Raw genomic sequence first — 25,058 nt, 5'->3', positions numbered from 1 at the left:
TATATCGTCATCACAATATTACATCATCACAAACAAAAGCAGGAGGCATACAGAATTGTTAGCAGAAAGAGGAACAGCATTATTTTAACAACAATATACGGTTGTTACAAAAGATCAGCTTAGTACAGCTTAGGCTTTGGATGTCATACCTTTTTAATGTGCTGCTTTGAAACATTTTGTTAGATTTTTTTATACTATTTTACATAGACAATTATCTTCGTAGTCCATCAATCAAATGCATCTTCCTTAAATAATCAAATGTTCTATTACATATTATAATAGAGTAGCTCACATCATCCTCACTTCACACCTGTGTTTCTGTACTGACACCTCAGTAGGTTCTTGAAGGTCTTTCTGAAGGTGACGTTACACAGTGCATAGCACGCTGGGTTGACTGTGCTGTTGATATAACACAGCCAGTAGCCCATGGTCCACACTGTGTCTGGAACGCAGAAGTGACAGTAAGTGCCAATGATGGCCATGACGTTGTAAGGAGTCCAGGTGAGAATGAAGGCCAGGAGAATAGCAAAAATAGTCTTGGTCACTTTCCTCTCCCTCGCTACAATTCGTCTCCTCTTCACCTGGGTCTTACTGAAGCTGGGGAATGGGGAAAACATTTTTCTGAGCTGACTAGTTGTATTGGAGCCATTAAGGATAGAGCTTGGCTGGGAGACCTTGGTAGCAGAGCTGTTCTTATCCCCTGTGCGGTTGAACGTGACCTTACTGTTGGACCATCTGCAGTCTTGATTAATCTCACTAGGTAAGTGGTCTGGAGAGGGGGTAACATCTGAAGTGGGGATGACATTATTGTTGGCCTGATCTGTAGAGCCTTTCAGGGCCTTGATAATCCCCTGCTTAGCGCAGATACTCGTCTCTGCTTCGATGGAAATGGCCAAATCGCTCTTTGGCTCAGTGTCTGTCTGGGTCGAGACGCAGCTCCTCTTCAGATGGCAGCTTTGTTTCGGTCGTCCACTAGAGGTCCTCGCTCTGCTACTATGCAGCTCTGCAGTGAGGCGACTGCGGCTGGCAAAGGAGATCCGGGTGTACAGGACAATCATGATGACCGCCGGCAGGTAGAACGCGGATAGCGTCATCCCCAGTGTAACCGAGGGTTTGGACAGGAGCTGGATGTAGCACTCACCATCAGGGACGATCCGTTTGCCGACGAAGGACTGCCAGAAGAGGATGGCCGGGGCCCAAAGGAACAGAGACAGGAGCCAGGCTGCTGCGATCATCAGCCCAGCCAGTCTGGTGGTCCGCCTGGACGGGTAGGTCAATGGTCGGGTCACACAGAAGTAGCGGTCGAAGCAGATGATCAGGAGGTTCATAACCGAAGCGTTGCTGACCACGTAGTCCAAGGCCAACCACAGGTCACAGACGACCGCACCCAGGGGCCAGTAGCCCTTGACGATATAGAGGGTGTAGAGGTTCATGGAGAGCAGACCGATGATGAGGTCAGCACACGCCAGGCTGAACAAGAAGTAGTTGTTGACTGTCTGGAGGTGGCGGTTGACTTTGATTGACAGCATCACGAGGACGTTGCCCAGGACGGTGATGAAGCTGAGCGAGCCAGTCACTATGACGATGAGGATCAGTTTAGCAGTGGTGTAAAGGCAGCCCGGTCTCCCATAATCTCCATAGGAGTGGTTGCCGTAGGGATGGACCCAGCTGACGTTGTATTCCATGTCAGATGAAGGCACTTGATGAAAACAAACAAATAAACAAAAAATGTAATACCTAAGGTTGCATTTGAAGTTTTTGGATCAAATATATTATCTGAAAAATAAATGGTTACAATGTCCTCTATTCAATTGTAATAGCCAATCCAGTCCTCTATTCAATTGTAATAGCCAATCAAACACCTTTTGTGCTTGTTATTCCTAGATTAATAATAATGAATAGATTATCCTTGAAAGGAAGAGAATTGCATTGTAATATACACTGCTCTGTATTTTTATTCTATGGTCTATGGTGAGATATAAATATATAACCTATGCCTATCAAAAGCTAATGTGGAGAAATGTTTTATGCATTGCTAAAGGGGAATTCTAATGTAACTTTCCAAGTTGGATCAGGTGAAGTATGCTTGCTGAATGAAAAATAAACCTGTACACTAGAAGTTGTCATACTGTATTCATGAGGGTTACATATTTTACAGGAATGAACTGATAAACTTACCCCTCAAATTAGAAGAAAGCCTCTCGAAATCTTCAGTGTAATTTCTGCCATCCACATTCCATGATTAAAGCAAATGTCTAGTCCTAACAAAAATCACACAAACTTAAATTACAAATTGGGCTGCCTGTAGTCCCACCGTCCCAGTCTGCAAGCATCTTCATAACCAATCCACAAGTGATTTACACAGGAATAGCATCTTCACGAACATATTTATGGTCTACCAGCCCTATGGCTGATGTTCTCAATTAGGTCCACTCAAGTCTCCTTGCAGTAAAAGACTGGCAACACCTAGTAACGTCACAGATCTCTTGATATGTTTTCATGCAATAAGGATGGGCCTCCCCTCGAAGCCGGATTCATCCCTATGTGTCTTCCTTTCAGGGAGTGTTTCCTGGCCACTGTTCATCTCTGCTTCTGTTTGCTCTTTGCTCTAGGCCAGGTCACTGTACAAGCACTTTTTGTGACAACTGCTGATTTAAAGGGCTTTACATTTAATTGATTGAATAACACTACAGTATAGAGACTGTAGAAATGTTTTCTGTTTCTTCAAGTGCAGCCTGTTTTATGAATTTCAGCACAACCTTCAATGGATAGCTACACAATATTGTCACTGAAAATGACCTCAATGGGTATGACATCATGGATGTATTTGCTAATCAACAAAATGGTCCAAACCAAGTACCAGATCCCTGAATGACCCACGCCTTAGTGAAGTTTCCCATTTTCATTGTCAACATTACATAGGATCTTTGGTGTTCCCATATGTGCTATATAGTGCTTATTAGATTTGTACTGTAATCTCAATATATCTTAAAAGAACAGAAAATCTTCATCACATCAGAACTCTAAAACATGTGAGACAATTGATAAGAGGTTAGGGGGAGAGATAGCAGTCAAGACTATATCCCAAGTCAGTAGATACTGCACCTTACCTGGTATCCTTTTCTTCACCATTACTAACCTGAGGACTGTTAGAGAAACAGTATAGAGAAAACCTACAGTCCTTTCACTGGTCAGTGGTCATGAACGAAAGAAGATAAGGAATGTATGTTTATTAAGTATTGTGACAGCAACTGTATGCCATCAACCCTCCACATTAACCTCCTGGACAATTGAATACTGTAGTCAACATAGTGTAGTCATGTGTGATGTTTCGACCAAGCTTAGTTCGTTTCTAGTTTTAATATGCAGCATAGGTCTTCTGTGAAAGAAGTTGAACAAGTAGCTGATTGAAGAAGCACAGGTGGACATTTTTGACATCTAACAGAAATGTACATCAAATCTATATTAAATCAACCATCCAAACATAGGAAGATAAGCGTAAGCAGGGTGTCCAATCAATGTCGCTATCATAATCTGTTCAAAAGTTATAGGGTTTTTATCCTTGTAGGATGGTCAAGATTAGGGTGGCAAAATCAATGGATGCCAGAGAAAAAAAGTAGTTAAAAAAAATCTGGAGAACAGCATTGCGTCAGCTCGGCTGAATGCCGTGCAACAATTACCGACAATTACCGCAAACCGACAGGCTCATGGTTGATCTTATCATCTTTCTTCTCGAATCCGGAGGACATAAAACAATATAGAGGTAAGATTAACCGATTTTAAGATATGTAGTATTTTCATATTAACACGTAATTCAATTTTTTTTCTCAAAGATTTATCAGAAAAACAACCGTATCTCTGTGAAATGTCAACAAAGCACTGTACCGCAAACTTTTGATTTTCAATTTGTGTCATGTAAATTTTGCGACCCGCGGAAACAACTGCAGAAGACCACCACAACACTTCAAAAGTCGCTGCCAGAAGCGGCACCGCTGTTAGTGCTTGGTGTTTATTAAAGGATGTATTAATTTACAAAATCTGACTTTTTTGATATAATGTTAATATATTTGAAAAAGACCCCACTGAACGATTCAGAACATGAATAATAGTATTTGTCTTGGCAAAATGTATTTTATAACGTAATTGAAATTTCTTCACCAAAGCGTGTTTTCTCCCACTCTGGGTAAGGAATAAGACTGATAATTCGTCATGGGTAGTATGACAGCAAGTCAGTTTGACTACATACTAGCAACAACAGTTTTAGTAGATTTAGAGTAAGTAGTAGCATGAACTATTGTAAACTATATCTGCACTGAGCTCTGACTCACATTGTTTTTAAACTATCAAAACGAGGCTCACAAACAGCCTAGAGACTGTGAAATACAGTGGCCCCAAGGTAGTGAAAGATACAAATTGATCGAAAACCAAGGCCAACATGCTTGGGACAATGCTGTTATCACTGTCAAGCAAAATATATTGTATCTGTGGGGAAAAACTGGGTTTGTATCTGTATGTTTCACACAAACTGCATATCAGAGACGACTCCACACGTGCCTTAACACAAAGACTATAGAGAGTAAAAAATGATAATATTCATAATATACACTGAACAAAAATATAAACACAATGTGTAAAGTGTTGGTCCCATGTTTCATGAGCTGAAATAAACGATCCCAGAAATGTTCCATATGCATCAAAAATGTAAATTTCTCAAATTTTGTGCACAAATTTGTTAACATCCCTGTTAGTGAGAATTTCTCCTTAGGTGGATGGATTATCTTGGCAGACAGGTGTGCCATATCAAGAAGCTGATTAAACAGCATGATCATTACACAGGTGCACCTTGTGCTGGGGACACTAAAATGTGCAGTTTTGTCACACAACGCCACAGATGTGTTCTCTACCATAAGTTGCCTCCAATGTCATTTTAGAGAATTTGTATGGTGTATGGTGGGTGAGCGGTTTGCTGATGTCAATGTTGTGAACAGAGTGCCCCATGGTGGCGGTGGGGTTATGGTAAAGGCAGCCATAAGCTACAGACAACAAACACAGTTGCATTTTATTTATGCCAATTTAAAAGCACAGAGATACCGTTACAAGATCCTGAGGCCCATTGTCGTACCATTCATCCTCCACCATTGCCTCATGCTTCAGCATGATAATGCACGGTCCCATGTTGCAACGACCTGTACACAATTCCTGGAAGCTGAAAATGTCAGTTTTTCCATGCCCTGCATACTCACCAGACGTCACCCATTGAGCATGTTTTGGATGCTCTGGATCGACATGTACAACAGCGTGTTCCAGTTCCTGCCAATATCCAGCAACTTCGCACAGCCATTGAATGGGAGTGGGACAACATTCCACAGGCCACAATCAACAGCCTGATCAACTGTATGCGAAGGAGATGTCGCGCTGCTTGAGGCAAATGGTGGTCACACCAGATACTGACAGGTTTTTCTGATCCACACCCCTACCTTTAAGATACAGTATCGGTGACCAACAGACTCATATCTATATTCCCATTCATGTGAAATGGGCCTAATGACTTTTTCTATTGACTCATTTCCTTAAATGAACTAACTCAGTAAAATCTTTGCATGTTGCATTTATATTTTTGTTCAGTATAAACACAAACAAGTAGAGGAACCATTGAAGACTGCATTCCTCCCAACTAAAAGGAAGAATGCAATCTGTCACTTTAAAAAGGCATAAACTCCCTCAAGATCCAATGTGGTGTTCCACAGGGATCGATTCTTTGACCGCCACTTCTAGTTGAAATGAATGCTCTGCCAAACACAAGTGGTACAGAGGGACCATTGCACTTGTTAAGCTTAAGCAGTATTTCCCCACTTCTAAACATGCATCTCTGCAGTCTGGAGTATGAAAACTTGATTTGTTCCAAGAAACAGTCGCAGCTAAATGCATTGCCATGTATCAAACGAGTTTATACTAATGCCATGTTAGATACACTTTAATTCCACATAAATCAAACCTCATTGCCATATAAGAGATGTAGAATTATCGATTCACTTTAAGAATAGGATTTGTTCACTGTGGGTAAAGCATACAATGATCCTATAGATGACACTGGTTACTTTAGGTATTCAATACCGCAGGTCATAGCTATAGAACTTACCTGTAGTTTTTCCATTTAAGAAATAATACGATTTCCATCTCTTCACAGAACTGTTACATGTTTTGTCAACAAATCTCTTTAATTACATCACAGAAAAGTCAAAGCCAATGAAGTGAACAAACTTGATCGTTTGATATAGTTGTTTTGTAATATTAGGCGAGACAGTTTACCTTTGTATACCATTGATTTGCACTGTTAAATGTGTAGTTGTGGACCTACAGTATGTGTATCATTCAGGGTGAGGGACATATGGGAGAAGTGATGCGGTACGGCGCTCTTTCACACAAAACAGACACATGAACAGCCAACGTATTTTTTCTTTTCTTTTTTAAATCTTCCCTAATCAAGTAAAGCCAGGAGGAGCATTCAGATAGGTCTACAGTTATTTTTCACCTGCCAGGCAATTTGACTTTCTTCTAATCAGTGAGACAGTTTTCATACATGCAACAAACAGCTTGCTTAGAGCCGCACACAGGACTCGCTGCGCGGCAACAACAAAAAAAGCTAAAGAAAAAAACAGGGCACTCTCCATTCGCTCCTTTCATTAGGTCCTGTACTCTCAATATGGCATTTTCAGCTAATTTTCATTAACCCCTTCTCCCCTCCCCCCAAGAAACTCAAATCCCACCAACTTAAACTATCAATATAAGAACCCTACAAAGCGATACAAAATGTGAATAGCTAAGCATTATGGGTAATTTAAAAAATAAAAGTTAAATGGTGCAAGGGCAATTCTTTCTCTCGCCTTTAAGCACCCGACGTGGTCAAGGGGCTTTAGTGAAATGATATGCTAAGGACACTGCCTGTCACAATAGGCCAGATGTACCTCTTTTGTACATTACAGTACAAAACCATTAAAAATGAATGGTGATCAAGAATTCAAGTTCAAAATAAAAAATGACTGGTTCAGCAGGGGGACAGGTTGAGATTACAATCGAAAGCTCTCGACCCTGACGTACCAAACCACACCATTAGGGCAGAGTAACTAAGAGAGATTCTACATATACCAGCCTTCTGGCCCACACATACATACATACCAGACACACAGAACAGCTCTTCTTCAATGCTTCTTAAGCGCTGGGTGTGTTGGTGCTGGGGTTTGACTGAGAAGACGCTCAGTGAAGACACTCCTCATTGACAGACAGCTATGGATAAGCCAATCCAGCTAGCCCCCTGCTCTCTCCTCCTCAGAGTCTTTGTGGGAAGGGGAGGGTCACTGTGCGTAATTCAAGTCAACAGTCAGGTTTGTTTTACTGAATCCTAAATGGTAACTACTCGTCTCTCACAGGGTCCCTGGAACAACAGTGGCAAGTGCAGGCGACAGGGGGCTCTAGGTCTGGTCTGGTTCCGGGGGAAGGTCTCCATCACACTTTTAGGCCGGAGGGGTGGGGGTTTGTGGAGTGTGTGACCAGGGACCAGATAGTAAACAAGTCCTGACCCGAACCTCACCGCTCACCATACACACCAAACACAGTCACTCTAGTGCAACAGGAGAGGAATGACGGTGCTGCCTTTCAGCATGACAAGCCAGGCAAGATGGCTGGCTCATGCTTCCCCAAACAGGTGTGGGAGTTTGTTTGTCCTTCAATGCCGATTTGTCTGTATTTTGCTAGACTTTTGTACTGATGGCGTTCCCTTTTTTTGTCGGAAACAATGCAGCATTATTGAAAACATGCAGTAGAATAGTACAGGATCAATAGTCAGAAATGATCGATTAGACATTAACATTACATCCACCATTTTGTATACGTCCACCATATCCTGCTTGAACTTGAAGCCATAGGGGACTCTTAACTTTGAATCAGATGCTCTGTACACTTGGGGCCTGATGGGTAATATGGACAACAATCCTTTTGAGGTGACCTCTCTGACATAGTCAATCTACACTGAACAAAAATATAAACGCAACATGTAAAGTGTTGGTCCCATGTTTCATGAGGTGAACTAAATCCCAGAAATGTTCCATATGCACAAATATCATATTTCTCTCAAATGTTGTACACAAATGTGTTTATATCCCTGTAAGTGACCATTTCTCCTTTGTCAAGATAATCTATCCACCTGACAGATGTGGCATATCAAGAAGCTGATTAAACAGCATGATCATTACACAGGTGCACCTTGAGCTGGGGACAATGAAAGTCCACTAAAATGTGCAGTTGTCACACAACACAATGCCACAGATGTCTCAAGTTGAGGGAGTGTGCAAATTGGCACGCTGACTACAGGAATGTCAACCAAACCTGTTGCCAGAGAATTTAATGTTAATTTCTCTACCATAAGCTGTCGCCAATGTTGTTTTAGAGAATTTCGCAGTACGTCCAACCGGCCTCGCAACCACGCCAGCTCAGGACCTCCACATTCAGCTTTTTCCCCTGTGGGATCGTCTCAGGGGGTGGGGTACTGAGGAGTATCTCTCTCTGTAATAAAGCCTTTTTGTGGGGAAAAATTCATTCTGATTGGCTGGGCCTAGCTGCCAAGTGGGTGGGCATGGCTGCACCCCTGCACAGTCATGTGAAATCCATAGATTTGGGCCTAATTTATTTCAATTGACTGATTTCCTTATATGAACTGTAACTCAGTAAAATATTTGACATTTTTGTATGTTGCATTTATATTTATGTTCAGTATATAATAAAAAAAAAAAAACAGGCAGCTGAAGATTCTCTTGAAAGGCATGGCTTTAGTTATGCCACACGCATCTCATGATTCATACAACAATAGGATTATTTTCCCGCTATGCATTATCATCAAATTACAAATACACGTCCTACAACTTGGCAGCAAAAAAAAGGGAAAAAAAAGCTTCCAAATTTAGCAAACGCACGCTATTTCACATCAAATCACATGGCACCAGAACGCTGCACACACTGGAGAAACCGTCTGTTTCTTCTTGTTGTTGTTGTTTACAATTACCCTTACATGGCACTTTGAATGGAGTAACCTTGTCTATCGGTCACACCTATGCAAAGAGAAAGGACTGAAAAAAAATCTCAGCATCGGTACCCCGGTGCTGGCACAATTCAAGTAAAAGCCTTTCTGACATGGAATGATCATACAACTAAGGTCCATTTTAAGTGCAGTGTAAGTGCACACCAATGCAGGGGGATCACAATGCCACTGATGGGTGCAGCATGGGGAGGGGGGGAGCTTATGTCCCTTATGTTCAGGGCTGGATACCCTGCAGAGTCTGAGCACCCATTCTTTGTGAGATAAGGCTTTGAGGAGAAGCGCACCAGCAAGACAGGGCCATACTGTTCCTTTATGCCGGGCGTACACTACACGACTTTCAAAATCCAAACATGGCTGAGCCGCTCACATTAAACAACCGTCTTGCCAACGTAGTGGTGCGCACACTAAACGATGTGGTACAAGACAAGATTCTTCACTTAGTCGTGAGGATTCTCCATACCACGCTGTCTGGCGAAAACAATGTGATGTGATTAGATTGTTAACGTTGCTAGACCGAGCTGTGGCTCAAAGCATCCTCAAAGTTTATAGTCAGACATTCACGCTTGCCATAGAGTTGAAATATCTAGCCAATACATTTTGCTTGTGAACTTCAGAGCGGTAACCATTTGACACTTAGGCTTTTAAGGCAAGTACAAACGCATACTAGCTAGCTAGTAGTAGTTGTCGCTCCTGTTCGAGAGTCTACACATTATGGTTGATGTGATACATCATCTCACTGGCTTCTACTCTGGCGAGCTCACAATGCCTATTGCCGATCACCGTTCTCAAAACGTGTCATCACATCTCACACTACAAGAGCATTACACATTGTGCCAATAAAATCAAACATGTTTGAAAATATTGGGACGTCTTGGACGGTTCGAGTAGGCAACAACATGGTGATTTTGTCTCCGATCTCAAAAACTTGTCTGCGACAGCTAAATCGGGGGCCAAAAATCGTGTAGTGTACACTCGGCTTTAGGGTTCGTGATACACCGTCTGTCGACCCAAAGCACTCACCCACTATCTCCTCTGAGGGATTCTCTCCCTCTCCTGGGCAATAAGGGCCAAGTCACACAGAACTCTACCTGCTGTAAGGGTCACCTGGGTAACTATCTCTGTTGTTACTGCCGTTGTTGTTGTTGTTGTTGTTATTGTTGCCATTTCCGCCGGTGCCGGAGGGGTAAGAGCCGCGAGAGGAAGAAGAGGAGGAGAAGAGCAGGGAGGAAGTGGGGCCTGGCTCAGAATCGTCCATTCGGCCGGCTCCTTCAAACACGTCGTCGATGTCCATGGCCACTGAGAGACTGGCCCCCTCACCCTCTGAGGCTAGGCCAGGGGGTTGTGGTTGAGAGAGGGTGGGCAGACCCCACACCTGGCCTGGGTGAGGCTCTGAGGGAGCAGGGGGGTGCTCCAGGCTGAGACACAGGGAGTTGAGGGGGCAGGTGGAAGGGGAGGCTGTAGAGGGGCCAGGGTCGGCCAGAATAGTGTCACTGCTGCTAGGACGCTTGGCTGCAGCACCCGCCCCAGTCTGGGAGCCGCGGTGGATGCGGTGGCTGACGATAATGTTGTTGCCAAACCCACCCATGGAGGCCATGGTGGTGCTCTGCTCCCGCTGGACCACCGCCGTCATGCCGCCCTCTGCGATGAGCCGGCGGATCCGCGCCAGGGCGTCTTCTCCCGGGGCGTACTCTGGGGCCTCACCTGGGACAGAGGGAGGGAGGGAACGAGAGATGATTGAGCGATGATAATTCATGCTTTCGAGCTGCAGATTGTGTGGCATGTCACCAAAAAAAACGATGTAATGTAATGAAAACTTAATTAGCCCCAGGGAGGAAGTTAATATGTCAGTCTGCTGTTATTCCTTGAAACCTCAGTGTTCAGTTCAGCTGGTTGGTAGAAGAGGGCGGTTATGAGGAGACGATGGAAACCATCGAGGGCCATAGGAAATGACTCCAAGAGGGGAGAAATTCAATTATGCCTGCCGAAATTTAATTTCATCAAAGTTCCTAAACCCCTTTGACTCACTGTTGGACTGTCTGTCAAAGTGCGTACCTCTCTCACTCAGGGAGAGCGAGGTAGAGCTAGAGCTACGATTGTGAGATATGGCATATACATTTTATGTGATAAATTTGGGTCACCGGTTCACAATTTGACCTTTTCTGAGATCTCTGCCAAGCAAAGAGGAAAAGAGCCAACCAAATCCTGCCTCCCACTTTCAACGCAATTTGACATCATTCTACATGGTGTGATCAGATCATTATGGAAAAATAGATCTACTAAAATGAGGGAAAGAGTGAGTCCACTTCATAGGATGACACATATGGGCTAAAAGGCTAATTTATTTCACAAATGTTTCATTAGAATGTAACAGTAGCCAGCGAACATATCCTAAATTTCTGTTGCACATATAATAGACACCTGTACCAAGGCTATCGATTTATGTGCACTTTCCAATTTTTTATTGGGGTAGATCAAATATGCTATTATTACTTTTATTATTTGCAAAATCGGTAGACTAATGACAATTTCACAAAATGATGCAGGGGATTTCGTTTGGAAGCCAGGACCAAATTGCCTTCTCTCGAGTGAGCAAGACAATGTCTAATTTTATGAAATGAAAAATGTATTTTATATGTTTGCATCCAATATTCTTGCATCAAATACCCTACTCTGTGAATGTTGTGTATTGCTCGATCATACACACACACACAAACACACACACTACTGTTCAAAAGTTTGGGGTCACTTAGAAATTTCCTTGTTTTTAAAAGAAAAGCAAATTTTTTGTCCATTAAAATAACATAAAATTGATCAGAAATACAGTGAATACATTATTAATGTTGTAAATGACTATTGTAGCTGGAAAGGGCAGATTATGGAATATCTACATAGGCGTACAAACAGAGGCCCATTATCAGCAACCATCACTCCGGTGTTCCAATGGCACATTGTGTTAGATAATCCAAGTTTATAATTTTAAAAGGCTAATTGTTCATTAGAAAACCCTTTTGCAATTATGTTAGCATAGCTGAAAACTGTTGTCCTGATTAAAGAAGCAATAAATCTGGCCTTTAGACTAGTTGAGTATCTGGAGCATCAGCATTTGTGGGTTCGATTAAAGGCTCAAAATGGCCAGAAACAAGCACTTTCTTCTGAAACTCGTCAGTCTATTATTGTTCTGAGAAATGAAGGCTATTCCATGCGAGAAACCTGAAGATCTCGTACAACGCTGTGTACTACTCCCTTCACAGAACAGCGCAAACTGTCTCTAACCACACTAGAAAAAGGAGTGGGAGGCCCCGGTGCACAACCTAGCAAGAGGACAACAACATTAGAGTGTCTAGTTTGAGAAACAGACGGCCTCACAAGTCCTCAACTGGCAGCTTCATTAAATAGTACCCGCAAAACACCAGTCTCAACGTCAACAGTGAAGAGCCGTCTCCGGGATGCTGCCTTCCAGGCAGAGTTGCAAAGTAAATGCCATATCTCAGACTGGCCAATAAGAAAAAAAAGATTAAGATGGGCAAAAGAATACAGACACTGGACAGAGGAACTCTGCCTAAAAGGCCAGCATCCCAGAGTCGCCTCTTCACACACACATATTTAAAAAAATATATATATTTCCTTTATTACCCTCCAACCCACCACCAATTGGAGAAAACTAGTGAACAACAACACGCTAGGCTTGTAATTCCAGTTTATACATACTATATACATTTTATGGACACAGTCTATTTTAAAATAGTTATATTTTGTTTGTTTTTACTCCTGTCCTTCCCCTACCCTCAACCTCTCCCATCTATTTCTGATGTCCATCTGATTTGATTTCTGTTTGCCATATATTTCAAACTGTGCTCTTTCACAAAAGTTCTTAATCTATATACACTACCGGTCAAAAATGTTAGAACGCCTACTCATTCAAGGGTTTTTCTTTATTTTTACTATTTTATACATTTTAGAATAATATTGAAGACGTTACAACTATGAAACAACACATATGGCATCATGAGGTAACCAAAAAAAAAAGATGTTAAATCAAAATATATTTAATATTTGCGATTCTTCAAAGTAGCCATCCTTTGACTTGATGAAACTCTTGGCATTCTCTCAACTAGCTTCACATGGAATGCTTATTCAACAGTATTGAAGGAGTTCCCACATATGCTGAGCACTTGTTGGCTGCTTTTCCTTCACTGCGGTCAGACTCATCCCAAACCATCTCAATTTGGTTGAGGTTGGGGGATTGTGGAGGCCAAGCCATCTGATGCAGCACTCCATCATTCTCTTTATTGGTCAAATAGCCTTATATAGCCTGTAGGTGTTGGGTCATTGGGTCAATTATAGTCCCACTAAGCCCAAACCAGATGGGATGGTGTAACGCTGCAGAATGCTGTGGTAACCATGCTGGTTAAGTGTGCCTTAAATTCTAAATAAATCAGTGTCACCAGCAAAGCACCCCCACAACATAACACCTCCTCCTCCATGCTTTACGGTGAGAAATACACATGCAGAGATCATCCGTTCACCCACTCGCATCTCAGAAAGACAAAATAAAATCTCAAATTTGCACTCATCAGACCAAAGGACAAATTTCCACCAGTCTAATGTCCATTGCTCGTGTTTTTTGGACCAAGCAAGTGTCTTCTTATTGGTGTGCTTTAGTAGTGGTTCCTTTGCAGAAATTTGACCATGAAGGTCTGATTCACACAGTCCCCTCTGAATAGTTGATGTTGAGATGTGTCTGTTACTTGACCTCAGTGAAGCATTTATTTGGGCAGTAATTTCTGAGGCTGGTAATTAATGAACTTATCCTCTGCAGCAGAGGTAACTCTGGTCTTCCATTCCCGTGGCGGTCCTCATGAGAGCCAGTTTCATCATAGCGCTTGATGGATTTTGTGACTGCACTTGAAGAAACTGAAAAAGTTTTTGAAATTTTCCTTATTGACTGCCCTTCACGTCTTAAAGTAACGGACTGTCGTTTCTCTTTGCTTATTTGAGTTGTTCTTGCCATAATATGGACTTGGTCTTTGACCAAATAGGTATACAGTGGGGCAAAAAAGTATTTAGTCAGCCACCAATTGTGCAAGTTCTCACACTTAAAAAGATGAGAGAGGCCTGTAATTTTCATCATAGGTACACTTCAACTATGACAGACAAAATGGTGGAAAATAAGTATTTGGTCAATAACAAAAGTTTATCAATACTTTGTTATATACCCTTTGTTGGCAATGACAGAGGTCAAACGTTTTCTGTAAGTCTTCATAAGGTTTTCACACACTGTTGCTGGTATTTTGGCCCATTCCTCCATGCAGATCTCCTCTAGAGCAGTGATGTTTTGGGGCTGTTGCTGGGCAACACGGACTTTCAACTCCCTCCAAAGATTTTCTATGGGGTTGAGATCTGGAGACTGGCTAGACCACTCCAGGACCTTGAAATGCTTCTTACGAAGCCACTCCTTCGTTGCCCGGGCGGTGTGTTTGGGATCATTGTCATGCTGAAAGACCCAGCCACGTTTCATCTTCAATGCCCTTGCTGATGGAAGGAGGTTTTCACTCAAAATCTCACGATACATGGCGCCATTCATTCTTTCCTTTACACAGATCAGTCGTCCTGGTCCCTTTGCAGAAAAACAGCCCCAAAGCATTATGTTTCCACCCCCATGCTTCACAGTAGGTATGGTGTTCTTTGGATGCAACTCAGCATTCTTTGTCCTCCAAACACGACAAGTTGAGTTTTTACCAAAAAGTTATATTTTGGTTTCATCTGACCATATGGCATTCTCCCAATCTTCTTCTGGATCATCCAAATGCTCTCTAGCAAACTTCAGACGGGCCTGGACATGTACTGGCTTAAGCAGGGGGACACGTCTGGCACTGCAGGATTTGAGTCCCTGGCGGCGTAGTGTGTTACTGATGGTAGGCTTTGTTACTTTGGTCCCAGCTCTCTGCAGGTCATTCACTAGGTCCCCCCGTGTGGTTCTGGGATTTTTGCTCACCGTTCTTGTGATCATTTTGACCCCACGGGGTGAGATCTTGCGTGGAGCCCCAGATCGAGGGAGATTATCAGTGGTCTTGTATGTCTTCCATTTCCTAATAATTGCTCCCACAGTTGACTTCTTCAAACCAAGCTGCTTACCTATTGCAGATTCAGTCTTCCCAGCCTGGTGCAGGTCTACAATTTTTGTTTCTGGTGTCCTTTGACAGCTCTTTGGTCTTGGCCATAGTGGAGTTTGGAGTGTGACTGTTTGATAACAAGTTCAAACAGGTGCCATTAATACAGGTAACGAGTGGAAGACAGAGTAGCCTCTTAAAGAAGAAGTTACAGGTCTGTGAGAGCCAGAAATCTTGCTTGTTTGTAGGTGACCAAATACTTATTTTCCACCATAATTTGCAAATAAATTCATAAAAAATCCTACAATGTGATTTTCTGGATTTTTTTTCTCATTTTGTCTGTCATAGTTGAAGTGTACCTATGATGAAATGTACAGGCCTCTCATCTTTTTAAGTGGGAGAACTTGCACAATTGGTGGCTGACTAAATACTTTTTTGCCCCACTGTATATGCCATATCTCACAATCGATTGGGCTCCCCGATTTAGTCTATTATTTTCAGAGTTGCACTATTCCACAAAGTTCTGACTAGCGCTCAGTGAGTTGGGGGGGGCTGCATAACCTGGTGACGTAGCTCTCGCTGTACCGCACACACCGAGTGAGAGAGGTGCTCACTTTGACAGACCACCCAACAGTGAGTCGGAGGGGTTTAGGAACTTTGACACACTCAAAATTTGACATTATTCCCCATTTACATCAAATTAACACCCCATCATGCTTAGGGTCATGTATAAAAATCCCAGTTGCACATTATTTTGGCTACCTTGGCTAGAACAGATCTCAGTGAAAGAGGGGTCTTGAAGAAGCATAGGGGGTTTAAAGGGTGTATGTCTCAGTCACCAGATCTCAACCCTATTGAACACTAATGGGAGATTCTGGAGTGGCACCTGAGAGAGTGTTTTCCACCACCATCAACAAAACACCAAATTATGGAATTTGTGGAAGAACAGTGTTGCATCCCTCCAATAGAGTTCCATCCAGACACGGGCAAACTCTATACTAAGGTGCACTGAAGCTGTTCTGGGGGCTCGTGGTGGCCCAACGCCCTATAAAGACACTATATTGGCGTGTCATTTATTTTGGCAGTTACCTGTGATGGATTCTGGGTACTAACTCCTAAACTTGGGATAGGGTTAATTATCAGGTATCCTATTGAAATATTGGGTGCTTAGGTTTAGAGGGTCTACACCAGAAGTTAATGGTTATCTGTAGGAGGAAGGTATATAGTGTGTGCAATTAAGCTTGGAATGTACTGAATGTAGGGAAAGCGATCACACGTGGCAGGCATTGATACGAGGTCAGGTCAGGTCACGTTAAGGGAGAAATAAAAGTTTACGGCCCGTATCACTTAGTGTCCTGCCTAGCAGTAAAGACACAATGTTTGTTCAGATGTGTAGGAGGAGACTCAGCCTAGGAGGAAGGGTTAAATATCAGTGCTTGTGTGAAAAGGTTGTATTGATCCTCTGGGAAGAATAAACTTGGTTGAGCTTTCAAAGTGTCCGTTGAGTTTTTACTCTGGAAATTAGAACCTAACACCTCCATCTTTCACGGATTCTCTCCTCTGCAAAACAGACAGTTGAAACAGCCCTTCCTGACCATGTGCCGTCATTACAGCCATATAAAAAACTGTTTCCCCTACCCCTATGCTTCTATTGGTTTGAATTGAATGAGACTAGAGGGCCTGGATGTCGCTTTGGGGGCCTTTGCACCCCGCCTGGAGATCATAGTAGGGGAAAACATGCTGTAAAACCATATAGAAGGTACAATAAGAGGCACTGTGACAGGGTTGGAGTCAATTCCATTTCAATTCAGGAAGTACACTGGAATTCCAATTCTCTATGCTTTTCAATGAGTAACATTTCAAATTGGGTTAACTTTCTGAATTGACCCCAACCCTGCTTAATGGCATTATAAAAAGGGAGGGTAGTAGGTGGGACTGAGAGGATTACCGGTGTTAGCGGTAGAGGTGCCGGCTTCTGTCGAGGCGTCCCCCAGGGCACTGTCCTCGATCTGGCTGGTTTGTGGCTGCTCTAGGCTCCCTTTGGCCTCGCGGCTCGTGGACGGGAGCTCTTGACGGACTTCTGCGATAGTGAGAGAGAAAACATTGATACATTTCCTCAAAGAAACTAAAACTGCAACACTAAACTGCACAATAAGTTAGATGAGACATTAGGTTAATATCTGTGTTAAATACAAAATAATACTTTTACTGCTGACTCTTAATTGAATGTCAATGTGTCTTTGAGAACGTTCTGATTGGATCTCAGTGTTTCTTTTTCACACAGGGAGCCAATGAGAAGTCGGTGGCAGGTAGCCTAGCGGTTAGAGCATTGGGCCAGTAACCGAAAGGTTACTAGTTTGAATCCGTAAGCCGACAAGGTGAAAAATCGATGTGCCCTGGAGCAAGGCACTTTACACCTTATTGCTCAAGGGTTGCCGTTGGGTGTATCCGAGGGAGATGGGATATGCAAAACAAACATTCCATACATGAGTATAATACACACTTGAAACAGAACAAATATAGGCACCCACCAAATTATTATTATTAGAGCCTGACCGATATTATATTTTTGGGTCCGATACCGACTAGGGAGAAAGTCAGATTATCGATATAACTGCCGATATGTTTAGAGGGGGGAATGAGTTGAGATGTGTCTGTTACTTGAACTCTGTGAAGCATTTGTTTGGGTTGCAATCTCTGAGGCTGGTAATGCTAATGAACTTATCCGCTGCAGCACAGGTAACTCTGGGTCTTCCATTCCTGTGGCGGTCCTCATGAGAGACAGTTTCATTATAGCGTTCAATGGTTTTTGTGACTGCGCTTTCAAAGTTCTTGAAATTTTCCGGATTGACAGACCTTCATGTCTTAAAGTAATGATGGATTGTAATTTCCCTTTGCTTATTTGAGCTGTTCTTGCCATAATATGGACTTGGTCTTTTATCAAATAGGGCCATCTTCTGTATACCACCCCTGCCTTGTCACAGCGGATTGGTTCAAATGCATTGAGGAAAGAAATTCCAGAAATTAACAAGGCATACCTGTTAATTGAAATGCATTCCAGGTGACTACCTCGTGAAGCTGGTTGAGAGAATGCCAACAGTATGCAAAGCTGTCATCAAAGCAAAGTGTGGCTATTTGAAGAATCTCAAATATAAAATGTATTTTGATTTGTTTAACACTTCTTTGGTTACTACAGGATTCCACATGGGTTATTTCATATTATTGATGTCTTCACTATTATTCTACAATGTAGAAAATAGTAAAAATAAAGAAAAACTCTTGAATTAGTAGGTGTGTCCAAACTTTTGACTGCTACTGTAAGTATTCAGACCCTTTACTCAGTACTTTGTTGAAGCACCTTTGACAGCAATTACAGTCTCGAGTCTTCATGGGTATGACGCGACAAGCTTGGCACACCTGTATTTGGGGATTTTCTCCCATTCGTCTCTGCAGATCCTCAAGTTCTGTCAGGTTGGATGGGGCATGTTGCGGAACAGCTATTTTCAGCTCTCTCCAGCGACAGAGATTTGCTCTGAAGCCACTCCTGCGTTGTCTTGGCTGTGTGCTTAAGGTCGCTGTCCTGTTGGAAGGTGAACCTTCGCCCCAGTCTGAGCTCCTGAGTGCTCTGGAGCAGGTTTTCATCAAGGATCTCTCTGTACATCTTTCCCTCGATCCTGACTGGTCTCCCAGTCCCTGCCGCTGAAAAACATCCTCACAGGATGATGCTGCCACTACCATGCTTCACTGTAGGGAAGATGGCAGGTTTCCTCCAGACATGACGCTTGGCATTCAGGTCAAAGGGTTCAATCATGGTTTCATCAGACCAGAGACTCATGTCTCATGTTCTGATAATCTTTAGGTGCCTTTTGGCAAACTAAGCGGGCTGTCATGTGCCTTCTACTGAGGAGTTGCTTCCATCTGGCCACTCTACCATAAAGGCCTGATTGGTGGAGTGCTGCAGAGATGGTTGTCCTTCTGGAAGGTTCTACCATCTCCACAACTCTGGAGCTCTGTCAGAGTGACCATCTGTTTTTTGTCACCACCCTGACCAAGGCCCTTCTCCCCCGATTGCTCAGTTTGGCTGGGCAGCCAGCTCTAGGAAGAGTCTCGGTGGTTCCAAACTTCTTCCATTTAAGAATGATGGAGGCCACTGTGTTCTTGGGGACCTTCAATGCTGCAGACACATTTTGGTACCCTTTCCCCAGATCTGTGCCTTGACACAATCCTGCCTTGTAGCTCTACAGACAATTCCTTTGATCTCATGGCTTGGTTTTTTGTCTGACATGCACTGTCAACTGTGGGACCTTATATAGACAGGTGTGTGTGCCTTTCCAAATAATGTCAAAACAATTGAATTTACCACAGGTGGACTCCAATCAAGTTGTAGAAACATCAAGGATGTGCCTGAGCTCAATTTCAAGTCTCATAGCAAAAGGGGCTGAATACTTAAGTAAACAAGGCATTTGTATTTTATTTTTAATACATTTGCAAAGATTTCTAAAAACCTGTTTTCAATGTCATTATGTAGTATTGTGTGTAGATTGATGAGGAATGACATTTTGGATTAAGGCTGTAACGTAACAAAATTAGGAAAAAGGCAAGGGGTCTGAATACTTTCCGAATGCACTGTATTTGTTCATTCTAGGTATATAATATTGACGCTTTATCTGTGGAATGAAGACATACATATACACTGCCGTTCAAAAGTTTGGGGTCACTTAGAAAAGCAAATTTGTTGTCCATTAAAATAACATCAAATTGATCGGGAGTACAGTGTAGAAATTGTTAATGTTGTAAATGACTATTGTAGCTGGAAACGGCTACACTTTCCAGTCTACGCTGTATTTCAGATTAATTTATGTTATTTTAATGGATAAAAGAATTCGCTTTTCTTTCACAAACAAGAACATTTCTAAGTGACCCCAAACTTTTGAGCGGTAGTGTATTTCTGGGAAAGGCTAATATCGGCCTATAATATCAGTCAACAGATTTATCGGTCGGGCTCTAATTATTATGTTTCCTACCATAAGCAGCAGCGTGGGAGGTGCTGGGCCTGGGGAGGTCCCTCTCTGTCTGCGTCTCGGCGTTCTGCAGCTGAACGATGGGCGTCTGAGTGCCCTGTGAGGTCACAGAGGGGGCGGGGTGTCGGGGCTGGAGGCCAATGGCGTTCATGAGACCCATGTCTCTGTCAAGTCTCCAGCTGGAGCGACTGGGGGCCCTTGGAGAAGACATACACCACAGAGAAGATTGGTAAGACATGATTGGATGGACACTCATAACAGTTTTGGGTTGTAAATTCTGGAACCTTCTCCCAAATTCCCCGGTTTTAAAGTTTGTGGATTTCTGGAAAACTTCTGGAAAAGTTTCCGAATTTTGCCACAGTTCAGTGCACACGGCGAGCAGGCCAGAGAGAGGGATAAGAGAAAGAGGTGTCAACAACGCCTTCTGGGTCCTAGATTCCTCACCCTGGTCGATCTGTACTGCGGGTCCTGCTGGTTCCACCACCGCTGTTGACTGTGAATATGGGCTCTGCGCTTGCTTCGGCCGGGCTCTCTCCATCACTACGGTAGAACCTAGAGAACAGACAACATTTATCATCGGCGACGATGTCGTCATAATTGGATCTCTTCATAATGCTTCCGCCATCGTTTCCTATGACCTAAAAGAGCTTATGGACATGAATAATGAATCGCCTCTACCATCTGTTATATTGGTGAATGCACAATTGCTGGAAAATAAACTGGACGAGCTTCGTTCGAGACTATCCTATCAATGGGACATTAAGAACTGTAATATATTCTGCTTCTCCGAGTCATGACTGAACAAGGACATGGATCACACAAATCTAGCTGTTTTTTTCAATGCATCGCCAGGACAGAATGTCAGAGTCCGTTAAGATCAGGGGTGGTGGGGTGTCTCTAACAGCTGGTGCGCAATCTCTATTATTAGGTTAAAGTTTAAGGAAGTCTCGAAGTTCTGCTCGCCCAAGTTAGAATCCCTAATGATAAGCTGTAGACCATACTATTTACTAGGGCTGTCCCTGACCCTGACCCCCCCCAAAAAAATCTTAGTCAACCGAAAGTCAACCTATTTCCACAAAGTTGGAGGCACAGAATCATCTAGAATGCCACCGTATGCTGTAGCGTTAAGATTTCTCTTTATTTTATTTATTTCACCTTTATTTAACCAGGTAGGCTAGTTGAGAACAAGTTCTCATTTGCAACTGCGACCTGGCCAAGACAAAGCATAGCAATTCGACACATACAACAACACAGAGTTACACATGGAATAAACAAAACATAGTCAATAATACAGTAGAAAAATAAGTCTATATACAATGTGAGCAAATGAGGTGAAAAAAGGTAGGTAAAGGCAAAAAAAGGCCATGGTGGCGAGGTAAATACAATATAGCAAGTAAAACACTGGAATGGTAGATTTGCAGTGGAAGAATGTGCAAAGTAGAAATAGAAATAATGGGGTGCAAAGGAGCAAAATAAATACAGTAGGGGAAGAGGTAGTTGTTTGGGCTAAATTATAGATGGGCTATGTACAGGTGCAGTAATCTGTGAGCTGCTCTGACAGCTGGTGCTTAAAGCTAGTGAGGGAGATAAGTATTTCTAGCGTCAGAGATTTTTGCAGTTCGTTCCAGTCATTGGCAGCAGAGAACTGGAAGGAAAGACGGCCCAAGGAGGAATTGGCTTTGGGGGTGACCAGTGAGATATACCTGCTGGAGCGTGTGCTACGAGTGGGTGCTGCTATGGTGACCAGTGAGCTGAGATAAGCCGGGGCTTTACCTAGCAGAGACTTGTAGATAACCTGTAGCCAGTGGGTTTGGCGACGAGTATGAAGCGAGGGCCAACCAACGAGAGCGTACAGGTCGCAATGGTGGGTAGTGTATGGGGCTTTGGTGACAAAACAGGATGGCACTGTGATAGACTGCATCCAGTTTGTTGAGTAGAGTGTTGGAGGCTATTTTATAGATGACATCACTGAAGTCGAGGATCGGTAGGATGGTCAGTTTTACGAGGGTATGTTTGGCAGCATGAGTGAAGGATGCTTTGTTGCGGTATAGGACGCCGATTCTAGATTTAATTTTGGATTGGAGATGCTTAATGTGAGTCTGTAAGGATAGTTTACAGTCTAACCAGACACCTAGGTATTTGTAGTTGTCCACGTATTCTAAGTCAGAGTCGTCCAATTGCTGGACAGGCAAGCAGGTGCGGGCAGCAATTGGTTGAAGAGCCTGCATTTAGAGGCCACGGAAGGAGAGTTGTATGGCATTGAAGCTCATCTGGAGGTTAGTTAACACAGTGTCCAAAGAGTGGCCAGAAGTATACAGAATGGTGTCATCTGCATAGAAGTGTATCAGAGAATCACCAGCAGCAAGAGCAACATCATTGATGTATACAGAGAAGAGTCGGCCCTCCGATTGAACCCTGTGGCACCCCCATAGAGACTGCCAGAGGTCCGGACAACAGGCCCTCCGATTTGACACACTGAACTCTATCAGAGAAGTAGTTGGTAAACCAGGCGAGGCAATAATTTGAGAAACGAAGGCTGTCGAGTCTGCCAATAAGAATGTGGTGATTGACAGAGTCGAAAGCCTTAGCCAGGTCGATGAATACGGCTGCGCAGTAATGTCTCTTATCGATGGCGGTTATGATGTCGTTTAGGACCTTGAGCGTGGCTGAGGTGCACCCATGACCAGATCTGAAACCAGATTGCATAGCGGAGAAGGTACGGTGGGATTCGAAATGGTCGGTAATCTGTTTGTTAACTTGGCTTTCGAAGACCTTAGAAAGACAGGGTAGGATAGATATAGGTCTGTAGCAGTTTTGGGTCTAGAGTGTCACCCCCTTTGAAGAGGGGGATGACCGCGACAGCTTTCCAATCTCTTCACCCTAACCACTGCTCCTGAGTCCAATGAATGGAGGCGAGCTTTACACCACTCCTGCCGACGCTTGGCATGGCGATTGTAGGCTTGTGTGGCTGCTCGTCCATGGAAACCCATTTCAGGAAGCTCCCGACGAACAGTTCTTGTGCTTACGTTGCTTCCAGAGAAAGTTTGGAACTTGGTTTGAGTGTTGCATCCAAGGACAGATGATTTTTACGTGCTATGCGCTTCAGCACTCGGCAGTCTGTTTCTGTGAGCTTGTGTGGCCCACCACTTCACAGCTGGGCCGTTATTGTGAAGTTGAAACGTCTAGGAGCAACAACAGCACTTCCGGTTGACCGGGGAAGTTCTAGCAGGACGAACTGACTTGTTGGAAAAGGTGGCATCCTATGACGATGCCATGTTAAAAAGTCACTGAGCTCTTCAGTTATAGCCATTCTACTGCCAATGTTTGTCTATGGAGATTGCATGGCTGTGTGCTCAATTTTAAACACCTGTCTACCAGCATGTCACCTGTGGAACTACAGCAGGGATGCGCAACACCAGTCCTCCGGGGCCTGATTGGTATCACTATTTTGCCCTAACACACCTGACTCCAATAATCAACTAACCACGATCTTCTGTTTTCAATACAATTAGTTTAAAATCAGCTGTGTTTGCTAGGGATGGGGAAAAGTGACATCACTCTGGCCCCCGAGGACTGGAGTTGACCATAGAGGGACAAAAACTATAGATCACCTTTACTTCACACACAAACAAAGCTCTCCCCCGCCCTCCATTTGGCAAATCAAACCATAACTTGATCCTCCCGGTTCCTGCTTACAAGCAAAAACTCAAAATATGAAGTACCAGTGACGCACTCAACACAGAATTGGTCCAATGAAGCGGATGCTAAGCTATAGGACTGTTGCACTAGCACAGACTGGAATATGTTCCCGGGATTCATCCAAAGGCATTGAACTTTACCACATCAGTCACCGGCTTCATTAATAAGTGCATAGACGACGTTGTCCCAACAGTGACCATACGTACATATTCCAACCAGAAGCCATGGATTACAGGAAACATCTGCATTGAGCTAAAGGCTGGAGCTGCCGCTTTCAAGGAGCAGGGCGCTTATACAAAATCCCGCTACGCCCTCCAATTAACCATCAAACAGGCAAAGCGTCAATACAGTACTAAGATGAATCCTACAGTACCTGCTCTGACGCTCGTCGGATGTGGCAGGGCTTGCAAACTATCACGGATTGCGAAAGGGAAACCCAGCCGAAAGCTGCCCAGTGACGCGAGCCTACCAGACGAGATAAATGCCTTCTATGTTCACTTTGAGGCAAGCAATACTGAACTATACGTGAGAGCACAAGCTGTTCTGGATGACTATGACCACGCTCACCGTAACCGATGTGAGTAAGACCTTTAAACCATTCACAAGGCCACAGGGCCAGACTGATTACCAAGACGTGTACTCAGAGCATGCGCTGACCAGCAGGCAAGTTTCTTCACTGGAATGTTCAACCTCTCTCTGACCCAGTCTGTAATACCTACATGTTTAAAGCAAACTACCATAGTTCTTGTGCCTAAACCACCAAGGTATCCCATCTAAATGACTACTGCCCCATAGCACTCACATTTGTAGCCATGAAATGTTTTGAAAGGCTGGTCATGGCTCACAACACCATCATCCCAGAAATCCTGGACCCACTCCAATTCGCATACCGCCCCAACAGATCCGAACACAACCCCATTCACATCGACGGGTCTATAGTAGAGCGGGTCGAAAGCTTGAAGTTCCTCAGCGTCCACATCACTAAGGATCTATCATGGTCCAAACACACCAACACAGTCATGAAGAGGGCACAAAAACACATCTTCCTTCTCGGTAAGCTGAAAAGATTTGTCAAGGGCCCTTAGATCCTCAAAAGATTGACTAGATGCATTACCACTTGATATGGCAACTGCTCGG

The 25,058-nt window shown here is 43.4% G+C and overlaps 2 protein-coding genes across 2 annotated transcripts in view; both read right to left on the bottom strand.

The window, feature by feature from the left end:
* Positions 1–1,854, bottom strand: chrm4b (cholinergic receptor, muscarinic 4b). The gene has a single exon (XM_071326717.1). The coding sequence runs from the start codon at positions 1,683–1,685 to the stop codon at positions 300–302; it is 1,386 nt and encodes a 461-aa protein (XP_071182818.1). The 5' UTR covers positions 1,686–1,854; the 3' UTR covers positions 1–299.
* A 4,345-nt stretch (positions 1,855–6,199) lies between these two features.
* ambra1b (autophagy/beclin-1 regulator 1b) overlaps positions 6,200–25,058 on the bottom strand; it is a 44,020-nt gene continuing 25,161 nt past the window's right edge. The window contains exons 15-18 of the mRNA XM_071326716.1: positions 20,667–20,774; positions 20,226–20,419; positions 17,150–17,281; positions 6,200–10,792 (exon numbers count right to left, since the gene is read on the bottom strand). Of these exons, the coding sequence (XP_071182817.1) occupies positions 10,176–10,792; positions 17,150–17,281; positions 20,226–20,419; positions 20,667–20,774 (1,051 nt within the window). The 3' untranslated portion in view covers positions 6,200–10,175. The remainder of the gene's footprint in view (positions 10,793–17,149; positions 17,282–20,225; positions 20,420–20,666; positions 20,775–25,058) is intronic.

Source organism: Salvelinus alpinus, chromosome 9 (genome assembly GCF_045679555.1).
Source record: "Salvelinus alpinus chromosome 9, SLU_Salpinus.1, whole genome shotgun sequence".
NCBI lineage: Eukaryota > Metazoa > Chordata > Actinopteri > Salmoniformes > Salmonidae > Salvelinus > Salvelinus alpinus.
The sequence above is the reverse complement of the archived record's forward strand: the minus strand, read 5'-3'. Positions and strand labels throughout refer to the sequence as shown.

What these genes read in the sequence shown, in the direction of transcription:
- chrm4b (XM_071326717.1), bottom strand. Translation starts at nt 1,685, where the DNA reads ATGGAATACAACGTCAGCTGGGTCCATCCCTACGGCAACCACTCCTAT.